We start from the raw sequence: 25,617 nt of genomic DNA, 5'->3' as shown, positions 1-25,617 counted from the left end.
ACCACTTGTCTCTACAGAACATATGGATATCAAATAAAAATGCAGGTCTTTAGTGGAAACTTTTACAAAGAGATTTTTTGCTAAAAATAAAGTGCTATGTTCTCAACTTTTCTGCGAGATATGATTCATCCCAAAAAGGTTGTTTTTTTTTCCGTTGACAGATCTGATGGAATTCAATGGCAAAAGAAATGTTTGATGTCCAATACTTTGATATTCTTATACTTATTGATATCCACTGGTTATAGAATCAAACCTGAGGGTACAATTTCAATAATAAAGGAAAACTAATATATATATATATATATATAATAAGTATATATATAATACATATAATTAATTTTAGGGAGAAAAAACACAAATTTTTTTACTTTCCTTATGCCAGCAGTGCATACAGGTGTTTATAAGATACCAGAGTTCATGTCTAATTATTAATTTAATCCAATTAAGCCTCGGCGGCATACCTGGGAACCTTCTTAATGAGCCGACCCTGAGACTCATTAAACATTAACCCTTTAATAGCCAACAGTGAAGATTCCATGCAGCGAGCTGCCAAAAAGTATTACCCGAATGGCTCTAATCCCGGTCCTCATGGAAAACTTGATTGTCGTTATTTTAAAGACGCCCAGATTTGAGTCACCTGCATTCAAGCAGGGATATCAACCATAACATAATAGTAGCAAAAGCACCAATTGGGAGTCTTATATATGATCCCAGCGGGGAGAATCGGATGGCGTCGGCTCCAGACCGTGTGACCTGTGAGTCTGACCCTTTAACCTGAGACCCTGAAATGGGGGCTAAACCCTGAGATTCCGGGTCAAACCCTGAGGGTTCCCAGAGGAGGAAGGACAATGCCTGAACATCTGGACTGCCCCATGAAAACCAGGACTGTTGGGATGTATGGTTTTAATTCATGAATTGAACATTGTTTCATCAGGGTTCTACTTAAAGGGTAAACCCAGCTCTCTCAACCAATCTGTTCCCCTAATTCTCCCCACTCTTCCCCCGACCCCTGCTATACAAAGGGTTAAATGATCTGAAATGACGCAGATTAAAACCAATTAAAATTTCCATCTAGCGACTTCATTCCGCGTAATGTTTAATCGGGGTGCTATAAAACAATCTGGATCCTAAATAGGCCAAAGTAATTATGGAACTTGTTCGGTTCACAAAATATTGCTGAAAATGTCTTTCAGTCATAATTTCAGAATCACTTTTTGAAAGATTTTTGGGTGAAATAATAGAATAATAAAAATAAATAAACATTCCCCTGCGCGTTTCACACTCGCATGTCCTTACCCTTAACAATTAAACAATTGGCCCTCTTAATAAAACTTAGTAAATCTGCCAGTTTACTCACACTTATTCACTTATTCACACCAAAACAGTTTCCATGGTAACAGCTCAGTGTCTTCTTTGTTGTTTTTTTTTGTATCACATGACAATTAAGTGTTCCTGGCAAAATTATGATTAATGCCAACATTTTACATAATCAAACGATTATTACTGGGAAGGGTTTGAGCAATGCGCAGTACTATCGATATTTCTAATGCTGCATTTAGTCTTAATGTCATCCATGTTTAAATCCCCTCTACCACTTCTGCTTGGAGGCTGTTCCACTTATCTACCACCCTCTCAATAGAGTATACCCTTACGAAAAAATTACTGCAGTTTTTCTGAAGTAATACTGCAGTTTTTTAGACATGAAAAAACTGCAATACTGCACTTTTACTGCAGTATTACTGCACATTTACTGCAGTTTTACTGCATTTGTACTTCACTGTACTGCACTTTTACTGCAGTTGTTTTTGTACGGAAGTACAAATTCAATAAAGCTGCAGTACATTGAAGCACAACTGTAGGTTTGCAATATAAAAAAAAAAAGCGCAGTAAAAGTGCAGTACAGAGAAGTACAAATGCAGTAAAACTGCAGTAAATGTGCAGTAATACTGCAGTAAAAGTGCAGTATTGCAGTTTTTTCATGTCCAAAAAACTGCAGTATTACTTCAGAAAAACTGCAGTAATTTTTTCGTAAGGGTATTGAACGAACCGGTTCTCATTAACAAAGGTGACAAGTATAAATATTTACAATTACAAAATTTACCACCAGGCGATCTCGCATCTGCAACAGAAATTCTTAAAAAGGCTGCTAGTCGCGTTTATTAAGCTGCAATAACGCTGCACGTTCACAACCTCTCGGCCATGTTTACTGCGGACGCTTCAGCCATTTTTATTTTTAACCCTACCTGTTAGGGTTAAATTATCGCAGGGAACCACAGGAGAAAATGAGAAAAAAAAAAAACACTTTTCATTTTGGGGGGTTTTCTCCCTTTTTGCACATTCTCTCTCGGCCGCGACACATTTGGCAGGCGTAACACATTTCACACTTTGGATAAAACGCAGGTCGTGTTCGATGGAACGTCTGAGGACAGGGCCTGATCCACGCTACAATTTAACCATTCATCGGCCGGACATCTACCTGATCCCCTGAGACCTGCTGTCCCCATGTTTGTCTCATAGAAGTCTGGGACGCCAGTTAGCGCGGCCCTGTCGGACAGGCCTTTTCACGCAGCCGGATTTTTAAAACCTTTACAACCTTCCTACTCTCCAACAACAACAACAATATTAAGGCTTTTACTAGGAGAACGCCAGGAAGGGAGGAGGGAAAAAAAATAAAAAGAAGCAAAGTGGTTGCCATGGAAACACGCACGCAAGCAAAACTGCAAACACACATAGGTGGACGGGGGGGGGGGGGTGATGGGATTTGGTGAGACGTGTGACTGGCACATAAACAGAGGACACGGAGAGAACTTTAACTCCTTCCCTCCTGGGCACGCAAGCGCCAAACCCCCAAATAAAATAAATCATTTCTAAATGTGGAATCAACCCTAATATGGCAGGAAAAAAATATTTTTTAAAAAAAATTATGTTAATGCGCCTGTATGTCCATAAAATTACAAAAAAAAAGGTGTAATATGGTATATATTAAGGACCCGATTTAGAAAGAGCGGATGTGAGACAAAGAGACGTTCTGTTGGTTACCGCGGTAACTGCTCCACATTTAGAATGTTGCCCAATAATTGTTCTATTTTTAAATATCGCCCTATGCTTCCAGTGCACCGATTGGAGGCCAGTCTCAATCAAACAGGAAAACCGAGGGCAACAACAAGCATTTCAGAGGCTTTTTAAATAGTAAAGCGGACATTGAAAGGCACCAAAGACCGGCTCTGATACCGGAGGCAGAACTGATGGCCATAAATTTAAAAAACAGATCAGAAAGATGATAAAATACTGTTGGTTGTATGAAGGCCGCTTGTCTCTAAATGTTTCATTACCTGACGGGCTGATCCAAGGAAAGAGAGCTGAGAGTTTAGGGGGCACCATTATATGTACTTTAATGCAAATGATAGTGGCCCCTATGAGCATTTGCTCCTTTTCTTATCTGGTGCTACACCATCCTCCCCTTGCCGCCGGGTATTTAACATATGCACTGGCACACATATTTACACATTTCAAACATACATACATACATACTAACATAGAAACACACACTTACACTCCTAATACACACTTACACACACATAAACACTCATACTATCACATACACACTCATGCTGACACAAATGTTAAAACACATTTCCTCTAACACACACATACACATGCTAACATAAACGCACATACATATATACACTCACGCTAACACACACTCATACATACATACACTCCCTAACTCCCTCACTACATGCTTCACTCCATTATCTTCTCCCTCACTCCTTCCTTCCACCCTCTCTCCCCTCACCCCTTTACCTTCCCGAAGCACACAAGTTGGACTGGCCCTTTTTGCAGAATTTTGGACCGCACCCCGCACATTATATATACTCACCTCCAGTCAGCTCACGTGCTGCCTCGGCCCATATTCCAGACCACCATGCACACGCGCAGTAAGTGCCCCCCATTGAGCACTTTCCGGTCACAGAATCGTGCAAAACCCCGGACTGCAGACAGTGTGGGGATCTGCAGCTTCTCCCTAACATGGGTATTTTTGTTATTTATATATGTTTTTGTTATTTATTTTATAATTTTAACCATCTTTAGGTTAAATGAATGCATATGAAGGTACATTTCATGTATTGTTCAGGGGCTCCCTGGGGCCCTGGAGTGTCTTTTTACCAGACATGAGGAACAGGGTATAGACTCGCCAGATGTAGCAAAGTCACCTGCTACGTATCTCCAGACATTACAAACATGAGAGCGCTGGGGCCATCTATTATTAGGTGACTTTATCAGCTATATTTAGCTTTTTATTTAACTAAGATATTCAGAACAAGGCCGGGGTGTTATATTTACACCAACAGATTTACACTCTGCTTCCACACATAGTATCCTAGATTGTAAGCTCTTTTGAGCAGGGCCCTCCTCACCTTTTGTTTTTGTAAATCCAAATTATTATACGATGCACTGCTTGTTATGTCCTGTTTACTCATTGTACAGCGCTGCAGAATATGATGGTGCCATATAAATCAAAAATAATGTTCCGTTTTATATCTTTGGCGCACTGAACACTCCTCCATTGCAGCTCCCATGTGGCCTCCTTGGAAGGTTCTGCCGCTGAGGTCACCATGGTGACTGTTTAAGCACAGCCATGCTCCTCCTGGGTGTCGCCATGCCCCTCCACGCCTCCAACCATACCACCAAGCGCATGTGTCCCTATTTGAACACCTGAAATGTTGGGGTATGCATGTTTAACACCTTAGGCCCTTACCTACAGAGGAGGAAAAGCCAAATGAGGGCAAATTGCCCATAAAAAGACCCCGGTGTCCTTAAAAAGGCATATGAAGTCACTAGTGCCTATAGGGATCTTAATAAAATGGCCACCATAAAGGCGATTTCCACCAACCCAAGGGCAAACCTTATAGACCTCATTCTGTAACGTCTATCACCCTTCACTAAGGTTTACAGCCTTCTCTCCTGTGCACTGAACTCCACTTCAGTAACGCGGCTAATGACAGCACATCCCAACGTGTCATATCCAGGGAAACCGTAAAGCTTGTTGCACATGTATGCGTCTGTTTGAATGTTTCTTCAAACTGTAGTATTTTCTTGATCCCCAGTGAAGGCAGCTTTGATTGAGTTGTCAAATTTGTATTCATAAAAGCATCTGCGTTTCCGGTTGCTTATGTATTCGTCGCCCGTAGATATTTATGTACCGGGTTGGTATACAAGCGCCACCGACTGAACAAATGAGAGACTGGCTATGTGACCAACGATCTGTTAATGTTGTTTGTCCGACAATAGAATTTTTCTACCCTGAGGCTTATGGGGTCTGAAGCTCAGCGTTCTGTGAAATAATCAGGAATAAAAGATACCGTTTTAACTTCGGAACGTGACGGAATGGTAGGTAACATTTTAACAGGCATCTCCTTCTACTAAACATGTCACCGATGACTTTAATATGCTTGATCCTCCAAAGTGAACGGCCACCCAACTATACCTGTAGACCACTTAGACCTGTCTAGGATTCTCGTCAATTAAGGGACAGAAATCAGACTAAGTCTGATGTTCCCTGTATACAAATGAGACAAACTTCCCAGGAGAAAAGGTTCATCCATCACGGTTTGGATGATAAAAACACTACTTTCCTTCTTCTCATTAAGAATATTCAGAGCAGAACTGATGGACTCGTGGAAGGAAGTTCTGGTCGGCCAAGAACGACGGAGATCGTTTAATTATACTCACAGATCACATCACCATAAACAGTTTATAATCTGTTATCACCGCGCCTGACAGAAAGAGATATCAAGACAATTACTTCGAAAATGTATTAACGTTTGCTGAAGAACATCCTCGATAATGAAAAACATCCGAGCTTGAAAATATAGACGGCGTGGCACAAGTCCCATACCGCTAGTACCATCATGATCCATCTTAATTGGGCTTGGACATTAAACACATGGTAACGTCCCATGACCATCTGGGAAATATCTCCATTCGCTTCGTTATTAATTGGTCCTAACGCATTCCAAGATCTGATTACGGAAACTAGGCTTGGCTTTGGTGATTATCGGAAGTCGCTTTTCGCACAAGCATAATAGCAACATGTAACCATGTCACGCCGGAGATGGAGCTTAAAAATGTTTCGCTCATCCCTCTGGCATAGAGAATTTTCCGATTTCCTGAACGTTGATTTATGTTTATATCACAGCCTTCTTGACTAAGTGATGTCTGCTCCTTCCTGAAAGCTCTATAATTCTGAGGGCTGGACACCATTAAATCTTTAGGGTCTTCAGAATGGATAGGGGCTGCGCAAAAGTTCTCAAGGACTTCATTCCACCTGGTCCACCAGTTGGTCAACAATGGTTCATGAGGTATATCCTATTGTATGCTTCTATTTCAGATATCTGGAAGAGCTGGAAGTTCAGTTATTCCCAGAAGCACATAAGAAAGGGGTTACCTCCTAAACTATAACAGCAAGAAGTCTAAGAATGTTTGATTTCATGTTTCTTCATCAGGTCCATACCATAAAATCCAATCAACCTTCAATCCTGGGGTGTAAATCTCAAATGCACGCAATTTCTTCATGGTCAAAAGTCAGTTGTGTCAAACACGAATACTTGAGGGTCACATCTATACTCGGCTCCCACAGCAATTCTTAGAATCTGGATCTTACGCAAGACTCAACATTTAATAATGTGTTAACCCGAGAAGTTCTAGAACTACGGTTTTTGACATCCAATTTGATGACAAATCCAATGAACGTAAGTAAAAGGGACAACATCTATGTGATTACGATGTGTGATAAAACCCTGTTGTGGTTACACCTCGTTCATTAATCTAAAGGCAAATTATCACTTTACTGTGTTATGCTAATTAATCTCAGTATGTAGAGAATACAGGGTGACATACACCCACGGTGGAACATACGCAACTCTTGGTAATACGTTCCGGGCCCTACAAGGGGATGAAAACTTTCATCCATATTCTAAATATTCCACCCTTCAGCGATGTTCTTCCGAAGCCCATGATGTCATACGCACCATTAAGTTTACATAGAAAACATACAATGTTTCCAGAAGCAAATGGAATTGTGTGCTTCATGATGTCAGCGAGCATTTTACTTCCATAAGTGTCTGTGATCCTGCAGGCAATCTTGTAGAAAAGTTGCGGGTTATTAGAGAATACTTTCTAATCGCTCAAATTCAGTACTTTATGGCAAATCATGCCATTTACGCCCCTCTAAAGGAAGAATACATCTATTTATCGATAAATAACTTGTCATCAGCTATGATAATGACCCAAATGCGGAATATTTATCCACACAGTGGGGGGAGCAGTGACTAATGTGGGAAATAGATATGAATTCATTCTCAATATATGTTGACATCGCTGTTTCGAGGTTCACTGGCCTGGATCGAAACTCCGTTGAGGCGCATTGTTAATGAAAGAACAGCTGAATTGATGCAGCAGTCATTAAGACCGCCTCCCGTTGCATTTTATCCGACGCGATTCACAGTGGGACGAGGTTCACTTTACCCCTGCGAGGTTACCATCGGGAAAAGAACCGTCACAGAGGAGATAAAAACTATTGAATTCAACAGAAAAAAATATTATTATTTTTAATAAATCATCCATGTCTATTATTATTCAGATTTATATTTTTCCTCCTTTCACATCTGCTGATTCCATACAAATTGATCTTCACTTCCATACCTGGAGACTTCTGGGTCCCGCTGACTTTGGTGGGCACGCTAACACCAGGGGCAGTCCCGCTGATGTCAGGGGCGGGCCCGCTGATGTCAGGGGCGGGCCCGCTCTCATGGGGGCGTTCCTGCTGAGGTCGGCGGCGCTCCAGCTGACAACACAGGAAACACCTTCATTTAAAGGGAAAATGGGCGGGGTGTGGGGTCTGTCCAATCCCTGCGACCCGGAGGATTCGGGTGTTGACCCAGAGAACCGGTGCTTCTCCTGGAGTTCCCCAGGTCAAACCCGGAGAGTTCCCAGGTACGTACATTTCCCACAATCCTTCAGTGGAATCCGACACTCAGACCAAACAGGAAGTCCTAACCCACTTCCTGGATTCTACCTGCGTCGCGCATGAGCCTCCAGTGCTAGAGATTAAAAAAGTCTAAGCTACTATGATCACACAGATTTATTGGAAAAGGCCCAAAAAAACCACTTTTCTCCACAAAATTACACCCTTCTGTCTTGCAAAATCCATAAACAGACCCTTTCTGTCCTCGTAATAGCATCTTTTTAGGTGAAAGTATATGAAATATGCATGAAAAACCCCAAGTTACCTCCTATATACAAATATATGTAAAATGCGACCTTTCCATTTTTTTTTTACGGGTTGTAAATCACAGCGTTCAGTGGTTTGGCGGCAGCCGTTCTCGGCACAGAAGGAGCCGCTTTCGTGATTAAACGGCATTGAAGCGGCAGGAAACACTTTTTTATGTCTTAAGAAAATGATGAAGTGAACGTCACTTGTATCAAAAGTAAGGTTTGTAGAATAATTTCCGCAGCCACCTTGTCCCTGAAATTCACAGCAAATTGGGTCTCAACTGTGTACAAAAAAAGTGCACTTTTGGACACGGCCAATGAAAAAGGCTGAGTCTTAATGGGAAGGAATAATCACCATAACTGGGATTGGGGTTTTTCCCCCCCAATCTCAGGGTCTCAGGGTGAAGGCGCAGATTCTCAGGGGTCACACAGTCGGGAGCCGACTCCTTCCTATTCTCCCCCTGCTCACGATCGGCGCTTTTGCTACCGCTATGTTAAGGATGATATCCCTGCTTGAATGCAGGTGATCCAATGAAACGTATCTTTAAATAATGTCAAAGCTTCCATGAGGACCGAGTTATTTGGGCGAGTCACTACATAGAATCGGGATGAGCGAAGGTTTAAGTAAACAGGACGCTCTTCATCTCCGTCTGCAACAAAGCCGAACTTATTTTGCAGGCTTCTAGCTCTTAAATTATGTATGGGCGCCACCGCCGCACCTACCTACGGGAGACGGGGTGTCACGCGCCGGCAGCTTTTTAATTAGGCAATATGCTGACAGAAGGCGCAGAACAAAAAAAAATAAATAATAAAATAAGGGGCCTCGAGAAATGGGGGAAGAGTCAGCACTGAAGATTCAGACTCTAATTCCAACTTTCACCAAACATCAAAGCATCAATCAGATAGCGGAGGAGCCGTGAATGGATCCTTCCCAAGCCATCCTCTCCCCTCCATCATATCTCAAAAACCGCATGGTACATCTGTCTGTGCTGCTTACATACATATAGTTGCCAGCTGTCTGTAATTTGCCAGGACAGTCCTGACAACATGGGTTGGGTCTCAGAGGTATTCTATCAAAGTCAGTGTCCTGATGATTGAAGCTCGAAGCATACTTTACATGCTTATTGAACAAAATGGCAGCTATTTGTATGCGATGAGGTATTTCGGTAAAAGAAGACCCTGTGATGCTGCTACCCATCTAATGTGTGGAACCCGTGACTTACATCATGGACCCCCCCAGGTATCTTCTAATATTTCAAATGTCCAAAGAGGGGCATCTATGTATTAAGGGCTGTGTTTAGGCATTCTTCACCAGAGGAAAGAGGGGCATGAGGAGAAGAAAGTGGTACACAGGGGAGGAAAGAGGGACACAAGAGAAGAAAGAGGGGCACGGGAGGAAAGTGGGGCACACGACGGACTGAAGAAGCTAAACAGGGAAACCTGGGAAGTATGTGACTCTGAATCTCATACATAAGCCGCGTAGAACGTTCTTTATTACCTGTTTTTTTCCCCCAACAAGAATTATCGCAAATATCCCGCTTTTATTCCATCTCCCCTGCAGCTTTGCATCATTACAGACACTTTGGGGACCTGGGAAACAGATTACGAAACTGCCGCTGAATATAGTAACAATAAACACACAATCTTTGGGACTACTGACGCTGTAACTCGGTGAAGGATTGGAGGGCAATAACTCTGGTTCTCTATGGGTTAAAATTCCTTGCCACCTGCTCAGCACCTCCTCCCATCTCCATGCGCGGCATCTGTTTTCTTGTTCATGGTGTATCCTGTAAATAATGCTTCCATCAGCTATGTGTTTACATTATGCAATCTGTTTCGCCCCTGGGCCGGTGTCTGTAGCGGTGGTTTACAAGGATTTCCGTTTTTCGGGCCAACGCGTTAGGACCCAAAGGACCACCTTCCGACTCTAAGACATATGCAGTCATCGAGAAACTAATACATAAAGATAAAAATACACTGCTTTCATTCAACGTGAAAACTACAGTCAGGCAACTGCTCTTTTCTACTTAAAGATAGTGGAACAGCCTCCCAGCAGAAGCGGTAGAGGCTAATTCAGTGAGGGGATTTAGAATGGGATAGGGATACGGCTTCTGAACCAACGACTGATTAAGGTCTTTAGTCTTTACAGAAAGAAAAAGGTTTTACTACTAGAGAAGCGACGGGTTAAATTTTAAGCAAATTATATTCTTCACAGGGAGGGCTGTAAAACTCTGGAATCCACTCAATACAGAAGTCCACTCCACAGTCACTGGGGAGGTTTTTAAGAATGAACTTTTTTTTGGAAAATCATTTATGGGTGCGATTCTTAATTTAAAAGTATTTTACCCCAGGAGTTATTAAAACTGTCCTTGGAGTCATTAAGCACCCCACCCCCACCCACTAACCATAAATCTGTTATTCTCCGTATATCATGTACTACGATATATGAAGACTGGAGAGTATTATTATAGAAGAACTAATCAATATTAAACCCCGAATTAGAAAAATGCAGACTCTAACTAATGGTGAGAAATGGCCCCTGCAATGTAATAGGAGTGGTGGATACAAGGAGTGTACGTTAGGGACAGTCCGCTTCACAAACAGATACGTTCTAGAAGCTCCAGAGTTAGAGGGAATCTGTTTTTATTTTTAAGGATGAATACATGAATGCAAATTACATTTGTATTAATTTTCCATTATTTCTAGAGTAGCATACGGCATTTGTAATATATATATATAAAACTAAATATACTTTTTACAAAAATATATATTTTTTATTATATTTTTATAAAATTATTATATTTTTTTTAAAGTAATATAAGACACAGATTTTTTATTATTTTATTATTATTTTTTCTTTTTTTATTATTTAAAGTCCTTTAAAAAATACAAAAAAAGGTGTTTGTTAAAAGAATAATACACCTTTTGCACTTGGCGCAGACAGGGTTAACAAGTGATGTCATGAGATTGGCCAGCAGCCAGTGGGGGCTGTTTATTCAATTGATCTAGAAAGGAGCAGACTAGCTGGGCCAGATGGTTCTTATCTGCTGTCAGATTCCCTGTTTTTAGCCCTCTAAATATATACCAGGGACGGCTGTGCTCATTAATATTTTCCAGAGCAATATTCTTTAAATGGAATCTCACGCGGATATAACCTATAATCGTATCTCAATACGGAATGTAACGATGTGTTGTCATTTTAGATTTGCATCATCATACCTCCCGACAGTCCTGGTTTTTACAGGACCAGGGAGCAGTAAAATCAATTGCAGTTCCAAAGTGGCCACCGTAGAGTCTATCCATAAAGGTCAGAGTTATATTGAGTTGAAAGTAATCTTGACTGATTCCAGTCAACTTTTTCTGGCTAAAATTAGCACTTAAATTTAACAGCCAGGTCAACGCAAGTTAACTGACTTCAAGCCGTTATAAAAAGCTCTTTGCAGGACAATAAACTCAACTGACAGACTCGACAACAAACTCAACTATCAGACACATCAGCCAACTCAACTATAAGACTCATCAACCAACTCAACTATCAGACTCATCAACAAACTCAACTGACAGACTCGACAACAAACTCAACTATCAGACACATCAACAAACTCAACTGACAGACTCATCAACAAACTCAACTGACAGACTCATCAACCAATTCAACTATCAGACTCATCAACCAATTCAACTATCAGACTCATCAACAAACTCAACTGACAGACTCATCAACAAACTCAACTATCAGACTCATCAACCAATTCAACTATCAGACTCATCAACAAACTCAACTGACAGACTCATCAACAAACTCAACTATCAGACTCATCAACCAATTCAACTATCAGACTCATCAACAAACTCAACTGACAGACTCATCAACAAACTCAACTATCAGACTCATCAACCAACTCAACTATCAGACTCATCAAAAAACTCAACTATCAGACTCATCAACCAACTCAACTATCAGACTCATCAAAAAACTCAACTATCAGACTCATCAACAAACTCAACTATCAGACTCATCAACAAACTCAACTATCAGACTTATAATTATAACAGGTCCATAATTCACAAGGCGAGGCTTATAAAAATAATGTTTCTTCCTCTATCATTTTGGGCTCTTTTTTTAAAAAAATAGCGAGCCCTTGAAGATTCTAATTATTACCTCTTTTTCCTAGAATCACATTTTCGTCCCCTACCCCCCAATTTTAAAATAGTTTTTCCATCTTTTATTTCTTTAATAACGTGCATTAAGCTACATGGATGCTGTTTTATTTCTCTTGAGTGTAATTCTCAGTGGCTTGAACCAGTTTATAAACGTTTCAATTGCATTTTTTGGGGAAAAAGTACCTTTCTTTTAATTTATTTAGGGAAAAATAAAGTTTAATCTATTTACTGGAATGATGACTTTGGTAAAATACATTTTTAAAATTAAGATATTGTTTAGCCCCATATCAAGCAGACATTCTTTTGCTATTGTTAATGTATAAAACAATATATATGATTTCATGTCCAGGAGCCGGCCTGGGGGGCTGCCGGGCCCGTACGATATCAGGCGGCCGCTGGCTTTAACCCCTTAAGGACCGGGCTCATTTTTCGTTTTGTACCCTGTGGGACCGAGGCTGTTTTGACACTTTTGTGGTGCTTGTGTTCAGCTGTAATTTTCTCCTCACCCATTTAGTGTACCCACATAAGTTATATATTGTTTTTTTCAGGACAAGATGGGCTTTCTTAAGATACCATTATTTTGATCGTATCATCTTATTTACTATAAAAAAATTAAAAAAACATGGTGAAAAATTGAAAAAAAAACACATTTTATGACTTTTATTTGAAAAATCTTTTACTCACCTAAAAAAGCAAGTAAAAAAACTAGCTAAATAGATTCTACTACTTGTCCTGAGTTTAGAAATACCCAATGTTTTTATGTTTTTTTGCTGTTTTTTGTAAGTTATAGGGCAATAAGTACAAGCAGCGTTTTATGATTTCCAAATCTTTTTTAACAAATCTGGTCAGTCTGCCTCCATCTCCTCTTTGGAACATCTTTGAAGCCGGTTAACTCAATTTAACCCATTCAAACCATATATTTTTGAAAACTAGACACCCCAGGGTATTCCAAATGCTGTTATTTTAACCCTTTCCATGCACCAATTATAGAACTACACTTTGTCAAACTTTGTAATAGTAATTTTTTTTATTTTTTTTTCACACAAATTGTACTTTAGTTATAGATATACAGGTCCTGGTATATGCCACTGTCAAACAACACCCCAATGTGTGTTCAGGAACATCTCCTGAGTGCAGCGATACCCCACATGCATGGGTTTGTCGGGTTGTTTCAGATTTAAAATGCCACATTTGGGAAGTGCGCTTTTTTTCTCCATTTTGGTCAGTCTGTACCTATGCCCTATCTTTGAGCTAGGCCACTCCAATTTACCCCATCAGCCATTTTTTTTATATATTAGACACCCCTTGGGTATTTGAAGTGCTTTTTTTTTAACTCTTTGTTGAGATTTTTGAGAAATTTTAGCACTTGCTCAAAATAATAAACTTTATTTTTTAATTTTATTTTATTTTTTTAATACTTTTTTTATATTTTTTTTTACACATTTTTCTGGTACTGGATGGTTCATCTAGTGACATCACTGCATAATAATTTTTAAATGTTAGCACATTTTTTTTTAATTTTTTTTTCCATTTTTTATTTATTTTTATTTTTTTTGAATATTTTACTAATCACATAGTGATTAGAAAGCTGGGCTCCATTGACTTGCATGGTTGAATGCAGTACCTGTATTCAACCAGCAAGTGGAGCCAGTTCTCTAGAGGGTCTGGAGACCCTCTAGCGAACTTTTTCGTCTTTATTGTTTTATTTCCCGGGCCGCCGCCATCTTGCTTGATGGCGAAGATCACCGGCAGCGGCGGCTGTGACCGCTCTCCGGAGCGGTCACAGCCCACCCAGAGGTAAGTGTTTGGTGTCGCTGGATGCCTCCTGATCGAGGCATTCCAGCGACACCATTTAAGTTTAGGAGGCGATCGTTGATCGCCTCCTAAACGCTTTTAAAACGGGCATCCGCCGCCATACAATGTATGGCGGCTGTTGACGCCTCCGGGAGGGGCCAGACATGGCCCCCGATGCCGATCTCGGCCTTGCTGAATGCCTCGACATCGAGGCATTACAGTAACGCCGTTTAAGCGAAGAAAGTGATCGTTGATCACTTTCTAAGCTTATTTTACTTTTTGACGGTTCAGGACCGTCAAAGGTCATTTAGTGACCTTCATGTCATGACGGTCCTGAACCGGCAAAGGTCGCGAAGGGGTTAAAGCCCTATGGTTCTCTTATCACAGAAACATAGACTTTGATGGCTCATAAGCCCATTCAGTCTGCCTCTTTTTACTGTAAAACCTTAATCCGGTTTCTTCTTTCTTTCTAACCTCCGCTGTTAAAACCTTCGCACTCTGCGTTCGCGCTGCACACACTGCTTATTTCACAGGTTTTTCAACTGTTGGAAAGCATGCTGTTAACCCCTTAATGGCAACATAAAATAAAGTTCTCCAGCCAAAGGATTGAACAGTCAAGTCCCTCTTCAGTTTGGACCATACATTTTTGGGACCCAAATTCCTGATGTCCCTCTTTCCACTCCCAATGCCCCCTCTTTCCTCTCCTGATGTCCCTCTTTCCTCTCCTGATTTCCCTCTTTCCTCCCCTGATGCCCCTATTTTCTAAGAGCTCAGAATGTTTGCTGGGTATGAGGGGATCGCAGGGTTCTACAGCCCTAAAAGCCCCGATAATGTGTATAGAAACAGCAGGAAACAGCTTTATAAATTAAACGGGGTAAATAAAACACCATTGTTTTTCTTACATAAAGATCTTACATCATACAAGAACTATCAATAAGGGATTAAGTTGGTAAATCCCCACCTCTTTAAAATGCCTTCCTGAAGCGTGTCGGGAAGGCACGGGCTTCTGACTGGGAGTGATAGGAATTTAGCAGGGTACACGCACATTCTATATTAGACGTAAGAGGCAAATGCTTTCCCTAGAAACGTAATTAGCTCACAGATTAGCTTTGCTGGAACTTGTAATTGTATAAGGATCAGCCAGCACTAACATGACACATATTCAAGGAAAGAATTGGAAATATACAGTGTTTTCTGTTTTAAAACATCGTATAACAATGACCCTGAGAAGTCCCATGGCTGTATCTTTGAAGACGTGCGCGGTAAGCAACTCTTTGCACCTACTCAGGAGAAAACTCTGCGGATCGTACAAAGTCTATTACAGATAAAATTGCCAACAATATAAAAAAAAAGTGGCAAGGCAGCTGGCACCCGGACCCTCGGGGGCAGATGAGTAATCGGGTGGCTACACGGTAACGTAAGTCCATTTCTGTATCCCGCATGCCCAAGGCTGCAATCGGTACGTATATTATGTTACAGTGACTCATATAGAGTTCATTAGGAATTACGGACAGAGAATTCGGATCTAATATTGCAACGCGGCTGTTTCTTTATTAACAAACTATGCATTTGTGAACAAAAATAATAAATGTAATAAATGTGCGTTCCATACCAAGCGCGTCAATAAAAAAAGATCATCGATGTACGGTATTAAATGGCCAGGTATGAATTATTTGATTGCCAGGGTATGTCCAATCCAATGGAACTCAATGAGTTAAAGGGATTTTGTGCCCAAAAATATCTTGGGACACAATTGCTTTTTCTTTTTTTATGCGAAATCAAGAAATATATATATATGAATTAAAACTTTTTACATGATACAAGCATGGATTTAACCCTGTCCGCCAGTTACCCTCCCGGAGACAGAAGCTTGTGACAGGTTACTTTATTTATATATTTTAACTTTGTGGAGTGTATGTTCCTTGTCCATAATAACCAGGAACCCCCGTCGGGTTTGAGATATTGCACACAGCGGGTATTGTCAACACCGAGAAAATTCAACAAAAAAAAAAAGGCACTGCATCAGACCACCGGCCAGAAGTAAAGGAGCTACCGAGTAGATCCTCCCCGTAACCTTTAATAATTATTCTTATCATTATTAGTATTATAAAATAAATCAAATACTTGATTTAATAACCCCCAGTATTCTGTATTCTGGGCCGTATTAAATGTCATCTGGCAATGAGCAGATCAAGTTGTCAAAGTGTACTTAGACACTGCTGTGTATTATCATATCAGTTTGTATCAAGGGGATCTGGAAACATTTATAAGGGTAATTTAGCTCAATTGAACCTTATTGGTTTGCCTTGATTTGGCAAATTTTTTTAAATTGAAGATAGCATGCGTTCTGAAGAAATGCAAAGTATTACAATTTCTAGATGTGTTTTTGGGTTGTCTATAAAATATGACAAGAATTTGGACCCCGTTTTTTTCCTACAGTGAGCACAGGGCCATTCCGTAACTCTATTCCTTCCACGGTGCAATGCGCAGTGCCGCAGAGTATCTTCCCCTCTCTGGATCAATTCAATTAACAAATGTTATTCATAATTAATAGTCATTCCTCCAAACCTCCAAACCCTTCCTTGAAATAATTATTTCGAGGACTGCTTTAATTGTCATGTGACGTCAAAGCGGCCCCTGATAGGCTGTTACCATAGAAACTGAAAAATCTTCCTTTTTTTCACGTGATTATACCTTAAAGAGGAAAGCAAATCGGCGACGGTTTATTTGCTTAACACGCTCGAGAGCTTAGGTAATGTTTTGTGGAACGGCTCAATTCAGCCGTTGGAAGCCCGAGATTCGATTATTCCATAAATCTGTTTTATTTCGGAATTATTTTTTTGCCTCATTAGGTTCGCCGGGATGCTACCTATACTCTGCGGCCTGCTTAATGGGATATATTATAAATACTGCTTCGGGGAGTATTTCTTTACCTCTCCTGGTAAAAGGAATTGTTAGCATCCATGTCTTCTTCTCAAGCTCTCAGGATATACCAGCTTCCATCCATGGACAGCAATGAATGGGGAGGAATAATTGGGCAGAATAGATAATTATAATAATGATTCTTTTGCGGGAGGTTGACACAAAAGACCGGTATGGAGGAGAAATGTTAGAAGCGGAGGTCATAATCTAAAACTAGAGGGTCAGAGACTGAGATGGAACGTAAGGAAGTTTTAGTTTACTGAGATGGGGTAGATAAGTGAGAAATGCAGGAGAAATGGGCAGTCTAGAGGGGGCCGAATGGGGCCAGTCTGCTGGCTGATTCTATGTTTCTAAGTTTAGGTACGGTAATGTGGGACCGGAGGAATCGTGAGGGAACTGCATTCTATGGCATTTTAGCTGCCAAAGGCAACAACTCTTGGCCGCCTGGACCGCAAAGCATCATGGGAGAGAGAGAGAGAGTCCGCAGCCGCAGAGTTTCTAATGCTGTTTTTGGTGATTTCCGGTGTTTCTTCTGCACACCGCGAGCCGATAGGAGCGTTCATTGTGTCGCGCAGGCTGGCAGGTTGTCTTTTGAGGAACGTCAGTGACAGAGCGTGGCATATTGCTGTACCTAAATAAGAGCCCACGCCATCCGGGCTGGGGTGTGGGGACCATCTGGCGCGTTTTAAGCTATTTACTAACTCCTGGCTGAAAATGCACTTGCAGCCGCCCCGGGTTACGCTTTGAAACCTGGAAAGATGGATTCGTTTTTGTTTTTTTTAAAAAGGAAGGAACTACTTTACCTCGTTTCCATGGCAGCTGGGGGCAAACCCTGTATAACTAATAACAACTTTTTCCCGAAATTTGCCCCCAGCCTTCGCTGAGTCTGCTAAAAAAGTAAAGCAAAAGCAGGAGTGACGGAGACTGCTACACCTTATGCATACCCCCCAAGTGCCTCTCTTCAGGTAGATCAGTCTCTCTTTGGGTCCCAAATCTTTAAGGCCAGCGGCCACCAAATTCCGCATGTGCATCCGCCGTGGATACGCATGGCCGCAGGTTATGGTTTTTATACTTTATACCAGCCAGCAGCCACAGACTATTCCCTCACCCTTCCCGACACGAGAAAGATGGTGGAGAGACGTTCCAATCAGAGACTTCTGAGATCAAGCCAAGGAAAATAGATCTTCGTGCTGCTCAAAACACGGCTATTAAAGAAAAGCCAGGTGTGAGAGTAAATCTGATCCCCGCGCGGGGTTAATCTCCGTGTCCTGCTGGTCCAGCCGCACCTGTTTACCTACCTATACTGGTAATACCGGAAAAATCCATCTTATTACCCCACAAATAAAACGTACAAACTGAGCATTCAGCTTCTTCCTAAGTGTCCCGGTTTAGTTTGGCCAGTCCCTCTTTGGGGCCAAATCCCTTTGTGTGTCTCTTTCCTCCCCTGATGCCCCTCTTTTCTAGGCGCTCAGAATGTTTGCTGGGTATGAGGGTATCGCAGGGTTCTACAGCCCTAAAAGCCCCGATAATGTGTATAGAAACAGCAGGAAACGGTTTTATTATAAATATTTTATCCTGAGCAGTACTAGAAACTCACATCCCGGGACATCACTTACTCTCCAGACCCCGCACACGGCCGCTCGGCTAAAATATTTGCCGATGGGCTAACACCTGCGGACCCCACCTTCCCCATATGTCAGTTCATGCAGAAAATAGCGGATTAAATAAAACCGGCCAGAAAATAATAGTTATTACGAAACCACAAACCAGGAAATGTATTTTGTAAGAAGCGTAGATCTGATTACCTGGGAAACGTCCTTTCTTGTTACAGACTTTGTCATCGGTGAGTTCGTATGCCATTTAATGGGGGACCCGCTCATTAGGGTTTAAAAGGGGTCCTGATTTATATGTTAATTCATATATTTATTTTATTGGGCTATTGCAGCAAACACAGTAGCTGCGCATGGTCATGCGGACTTCCTAAACCCTTCAAGCTCCAGGTGAAAGAAGAGTTCCTTTAACGACATTACCGTTCGTTTTGTAAATCCCAGAGCCCGTCGGTGCTAATTAACGTTTCTATTAAGCACAGAGTGTTGGCAGAAGGATACGTGCCGTCACATAAAAAGATAAATGGTACCCGTCGGGATGGCGAGAAGTTCTATGGATGCGCGATAACGGAATCCAAAAACATGACTGTAACCAGAACCGGGATTTATATGCCGGGGACGCAGCCACGGGCAAAATGTTCTCAAAACGCGGATAAAAGACAGAATCTTACGATCTCTGCAGATAAAGTCTGTCTTGTCTAATCAGGAACGTGAGCGCTTCTCGCATCCGTTTGAACGCGGCACTCTAAAGGCATGTTACATCAGCACAAAAAATCTTATCTGATGATGCCGTCTACAGAGCGGTTTTTATGCCGTTAAAATGGTACAACCGTTGTCATTTTAGCAATTTTCCTCCTTGATTTCTTCAGTTTTTCACTTTTTTTTTTGCATAAAATCATACTAATAAATTGTTAGATTTGAACATTTTGTGTTAAACTGATTATAACCGCAGAATTTAAATCAATTCTAATTGGTGTTGGAGAATAACTCCCAATGCTGGCATTTTGGTTTAAACCTTTACAGCCAGCAGTCAGATTCCCAGCCATTTATATTACGCTTAACAGGGCCGGATTGGTGATGACAAGGCCCGGGGGGGGGGGGGGGTCGCAGGTAAAGCCTCTGGTAACTCACATATGCACTAGCACACACATTTACACACACTCTCACACATACACACTCATGCTAACACACACATTCATGCTAGCACACAAACATTTACATATACACATTCATGCTTACACACAAACATTTACACACACACATTCATGCTCACACACACCTTCACATACACATTCATGCTAACACACACATCCTTATATACACAGTCTCATTCTAACATGCATACTTACATACACACTCACTCCCTCCCTTACCCTGTCACTTACTCCCTCGCCTCACCGGCAGCCGAGGCTTTCTTTCTGGCAGCTCACACAGTGCGTGCATTGAAGCAGGGATAGCAATCATAACATAACGGTATCAAAAGCACCAATTGGGAGTCTTATATACGGTCACAAGATTCTGTAGCATTATGAAGGAGTTCCTGAGACCCCGAGAATCTACCTCTTCACCCTAAAACTCTAAGATTGAGGCAAAAACCCTGAAAATCATGATTAAATATCAAGAGTTTCCAGGATTGGTTATCAGAAGCTAAGATTCACGTTTCAGCTTCATGAACATCTTTATATCCTTCATTCCAATGTTCTAGCGGAGTGCAAGCGAATGTACTGCTCATGAGAAAATGAATCCCTAGAGTAATTATTATCATTGGCATGTAGTGCTGTATGATGTCATATTATATAGTACAAGGGTGAGGTCACCGAATTTAATCCCCTCATTTCTTTCTCTGCTCATTTGCATACAGGTCCATAATCTCAAATCATTTTTATACCCCGTGGAAACTTTCCACATCATTTCAAACTAATTAATTTGAGACAGACACTCATCATGTCAGTCAGCTGTAACAAGCAACACCTTCTGTATCAAGAAAGGGAATTAAACTAGATAAAGCCCAATTTGCCGGCCCACAAGAGGGTTTCTCATAAACCCGGTCGCCAGCGACTGATCCTCTGACACGAGCCGCACCGAAAAGTAATTACATTGTTAATTATTACAAACGATGCATTGAAAAAAAATAATCAGACATGAGCTGTCGGCAAGCCAAATTACTCTTAGAAACACAGGATTTGCTGGCAGATCGGCCCCATTCGGCCCCATCTGGTCTGCCTGTTTCTCCGAGATCAAACTCCAAAGTATGAGAAAGGTGATGGCAGAAGTCCGGTGGATTTGTTAATTCTACATTTTCAAATAAGAAATATTTGTGAATTATAATAAGAATGACTTGGAAGAGAGATTAAACCCCTGTCTTTCGATGACATCATGCAGACCTCGCATGTTGACGATTCTATGCCTGTGACCGAAGTCTATGACATCAGACGTTATGGAGTTGGGAGTTTGGGACTCTGATTACAGAAAAAAAAATGATGTCACTCTTTGATATCTACGGGGAATGAAAGGTTTAAAGGGAACAAACTCATACCTGGCAACTACCTTAATAAGCTGACGCTGAGACTCGTTAAATATTAACCCTTTAATAACCAATCATGCAGCGACTCATCAAACTTGTTAACCAAGTGGCTCATATTATTTGAAAATACACTTAATTGAGTCACCTGCATTCAAGCAGGGATATCAACCACAACATACTAGGAGCAAAAGTACCATTTGGGAGACATATATGATCACAGCGGGGAGGATAGGAAGGAGTCGGCTCCAGACTGTGTGAACCTGAAAATCTGCCCCTTCACCCTGGGATTGGGGCAAAAACTCGGACACTCAGGGGGCAAACCCTTAGCGTTTCCAAGAATGAACATCTACAGCTCAGTAAAACAGCCCCCAACACCCAACAACATTTTGGGGGGTCACGAGATGAGCATTAGAGGCAAAAGTACCCCAAAGCTGGGCACCCCCCCCCCCCCCCCACACAGCTTTCACTTCTTTTGTAGACATTTTTAATAGCGTATTTCTTTCTTCACCCTACAGGGTGGCTACTGTGAACTTAAAGAGGCAAAATGCTTCCGAAATTACTCGAAAAATAACAAACCATTTGATTTTTCTTTCACTCCTTTTGGGATTTCTTATTTCGGGATACATTGTTTCCTTTATAATGAAAACCCAGTTTATTACTTCTCTCCATTGTGTCTGATGATGCCATCAACGTGGCAGGATCTCCAAGAGGCAGCAAATTACAATCATACATTACGAGGACGCGAGGAGGATAATAAATACACACCGTGGCAAATGACGTCTGTCCGCTGGTTTTTTAAACGTGTAATTAGGATCTTGTGGCGCGCAGAGCAATCCAATAACTGATGAAGCCACTTACCCGAAAGTCGATGCCGACCGTTGAGATGAAGCTGCCGGCGAGGAACGCTCCATCTTTGAATCTCACGAGCAGGCAGGTTTTTCCCACTCCGGAGTCACCGACGAGCATGACCTAAAAGGTGAACAGGCGTCGGTTTAAAACATTAATATTTATCATTTTTTCCGCAGCGCTCTACAATATACACATACTTTGCATAAAAAAATACTTGACTCTACCAAGGTCAATCAATAGAAAGGCAAATTTTGTACAAAAATTTTTTTCCACCTGACCACCTAAATTGGATTTTACTACAATTTGTGACCCAAAATCAGATCCAGTACTAAAAAATGATGTTGCTATTATTTTTTTTATGTATCTTATTTAGAACTTTAATAATAATATTTTGGGTTTTGTTTATTATTATTTTATATATATATATATTATATATATTTTTATTATTTTATATATTATATATATATTACATATATTTTATTATTTTATTATATGTATATATTATACTTAAATATAGTGCTGTGGAATATGGTCGCTCTGTAAAGCAATACCAAAAAATAATAAAAATAATAATATTAAATAAATAATAATATGTAACAATCAGGACTGGGGATAATCAGGAATCTTATATTTCCCTTTTGATCCATGCATTCACCGAAGGGGTTAATCACAGACCACACAATTTCATTATCGTTCTGGTTTCAGGAACACATCGGGTTTTAAACCACATGCAAATGAATCATCGTACAGCAGTCTGGCAATAATAAAATATCCTTATGGGACCTGCCTCAGCACTCCGTACGCTATTATTACCGACTTGAAGAGCATTTAAATAACCCTTTGTGAGTGCATACAAATTACCCACACAAACTTATTTATTTCCCCCCTGTACAGACCCCATAATTACATCTGCCTTCTAAAATAATAGAGTAATATTTGGAAATGTTTCTAAAATCCCACACTTTACATTTTTGCCGTAGTAATTACAGATTAAAATCAGCGATTTCTATGTATAAGAAAGACGCTTTATGTATTAACACCTTAACTTGTTGTTCTCGGGATGTGCATGATTATTCCTCCCCAGTAAGTTCTATGCCTCCTGTTGTGAAGTTGCTGATTGCTGTTGATTGGTTCAGGCAGCCTTTGTAAGGGTCGGTGGGAGAAGATGGGAGAGAACGTCAGGACAGGAAATGGATTAGATAAAGCTGGATCTGCCACGCGATGCCTCCGGCTTCAGCCTTTCAAGTCCATTATTTTTAAAGGTTAAATATCTCTTAAACAATGAAGCTGATTGGCTGAAGGCCGATCACGTAAATGAATCCGCCTCTGCTAAAGGCTGTAAAGGCGACAGGACCTTTCGGCTGGAGCGGCAGTCCTCGGGAGTCGCTTCTTGGAGTGGCTTTACTGATTAACCAGCCATAATTGAATTTGAATCCGTTAATTATCATCCTAGGGTTTAGTGAACAGACGGTTATCAGAGTTTCACAGAAGGAAGTTTTAAACCGCAGAGGTTTATCCTCCATCGACACGGGCAGAAACATCTGACGCACAAGACAGAAATATTAAACTTTGTCATCCCATTTGTATGGAAATATATATATATTTTATACTTTATTGTGATTTTCAGGGCTGTAGAGCTCTCACACCCAGCAAACACTCTGAGCTCCTAGACAAGAGGGATATCAGGGGAGAAGAAAGGGGGCACCTGGATTTAGGGAGGAAAGAGGGACTGGCTGTCTTAAACAGGGACAGTTGGAAGGTATGCCTTATTGTGACTGTATAGGCCTGTAGCACTCTGTGATACCCTCATACCTAGCAAACATTCTGAGCTCCTAGAAAAAGAGGGGCATCAGGGGAGGAAAGAGGGGAACAAGGGAGGAAAGATGGACATCAGGCGAGGAAAGAAGGGAACAACGGAGGAAAGAGGGACATCAGGGGAGGAAAGAAGGGAACAACGGAGGAAAGAGGGACATCAGGGGGGGAAAGACGGGAACAACGGAGGAAAGAGGGACATCAGGGGAGGAAAGAGGTGCACAGTGATTTGGGGAGGAAAGAGGGACTGGCTGTCCTAAACAGGGGCTTTTGGGATATTTGCATTATTATGACTTTAGAACCCTGTGATTCCCTTATACCCAGCAAACATTTCGAGCAACTAGAAAAAAAAGAGCATCAGGGGTGCAAAAAGAAGCACAGGAGTTTGGAATTTAAAGAGGGACTGGCCAAATGGAACAGGGACACCTGTAAGGTATCCATACTCAATACTAGAGTGCGGTTTTGTCATTTTAGCTCCCTGAGAACCTGCAGCGTTGAATACTCATAAACAAATCTCTAAATCCGCCCAAACAGACTAAGGAGCAAGTCAATATTTATCTTTATCCGGCTCGTGTTTGTTGAAGGAAAAGTCTTGTTGTCAGAGACATGTATCCGACACTCCTCAGCACTCCGGCCAAACCTTACAGGGCGGAAGAATACAGAGAATGTACACGGATAGAACGCACACGCGTGTATAACATGTAGAGCTTTACACTCGCTTACATGTATAATACTCACCCATGTACTCACACTCACACATGCTGACACTTCTACACACTACATCTACACTACATCTACACACTCCATGCCTTCACACGCTTCTACATTTAGGACCCCCTCCTATCTACCTTTGTAACGCCAGGAGGCTCGTCCCTTGTGGTCTAGCAGCCGGTGAAGGGTCTCTCTCGCCGTCCTCACTCGCTGCCTGCGCCTGACATCTGGTCTAAGACTTAGTCAGCGTGCCGGGATGTATAAGGCTTTGCCGGCGGCCCTGCTCAACCTATTGGTCAGTATCCGACATAGATAAGCAAGGACCCCAAAAAAGGTCTCTTTATTGTTGCTCCCTATTATACCCACATTTTACAGAAAACACAATTTTTTTCCTTTCACTGTTATCTGAGCCCCAATCAACTGAGCAAACACCCAGACTCCTTATCATACTGCCTGAGGGAAACAATAGAATGGCTCAGTCTTAGTCACCCAGTTGGACTCTATCACTGCGCCAGAGGTATGATCGTTCTGTTTGTACCAGTAGGCCCCATACGATATTTTAATTTATGATGCATAACCTCCAAAAAAAAAAAAAAATACATAGAAAATTGAAGCAAATATTTTCTAGAATTCTTTTTTTTCTGGAGAGACTAGTCCTAAAAACTTGTTCTGGAACACTTGATGTCTTTTACAAACCATAAAATGACATCACGTCAGCGAGAATGACGCAAGCTCCCGCTTACACTTGTCAATCAGTGAGCGGTCATACCAAGCTACGGTAAGGCAGCCTCCCACTCGAAAGCCCTAGCTAGAAGATCCACAGGAAAAACAGGTGGGCTAGACGGGGCCGAATGGGTCTGATGTGCCGGCAAATTCTATGTTTCTGTGGAAGACCTGAGCCAAGCTAGTCACATGCTTACCTCTATGTGTCTTTAGTCTGAAGAAGAGACCTGCGAGGTC

At 41.3% G+C, this 25,617-nt stretch overlaps 1 protein-coding gene across 1 annotated transcript in view; it reads right to left on the bottom strand.

The window, feature by feature from the left end:
- LOC149285811 (ras-related protein Rab-26) overlaps positions 1 to 25,617 on the bottom strand; it is a 64,413-nt gene that overhangs the window by 33,831 nt on the left and 4,965 nt on the right. The window contains exon 2 of the mRNA XM_089494986.1: positions 22,144 to 22,254. Within this exon, the coding sequence (XP_089351112.1) occupies positions 22,144 to 22,254 (111 nt within the window). The remainder of the gene's footprint in view (positions 1 to 22,143; positions 22,255 to 25,617) is intronic.

Source organism: Sceloporus occidentalis, unplaced genomic scaffold, assembly GCF_023333645.1.
Source record: "Sceloporus occidentalis isolate IW3139 unplaced genomic scaffold, rSceOcc1.0.p SCAF_76, whole genome shotgun sequence".
NCBI lineage: Eukaryota > Metazoa > Chordata > Lepidosauria > Squamata > Phrynosomatidae > Sceloporus > Sceloporus occidentalis.
The sequence above is the reverse complement of the archived record's forward strand: the minus strand, read 5'-3'. Positions and strand labels throughout refer to the sequence as shown.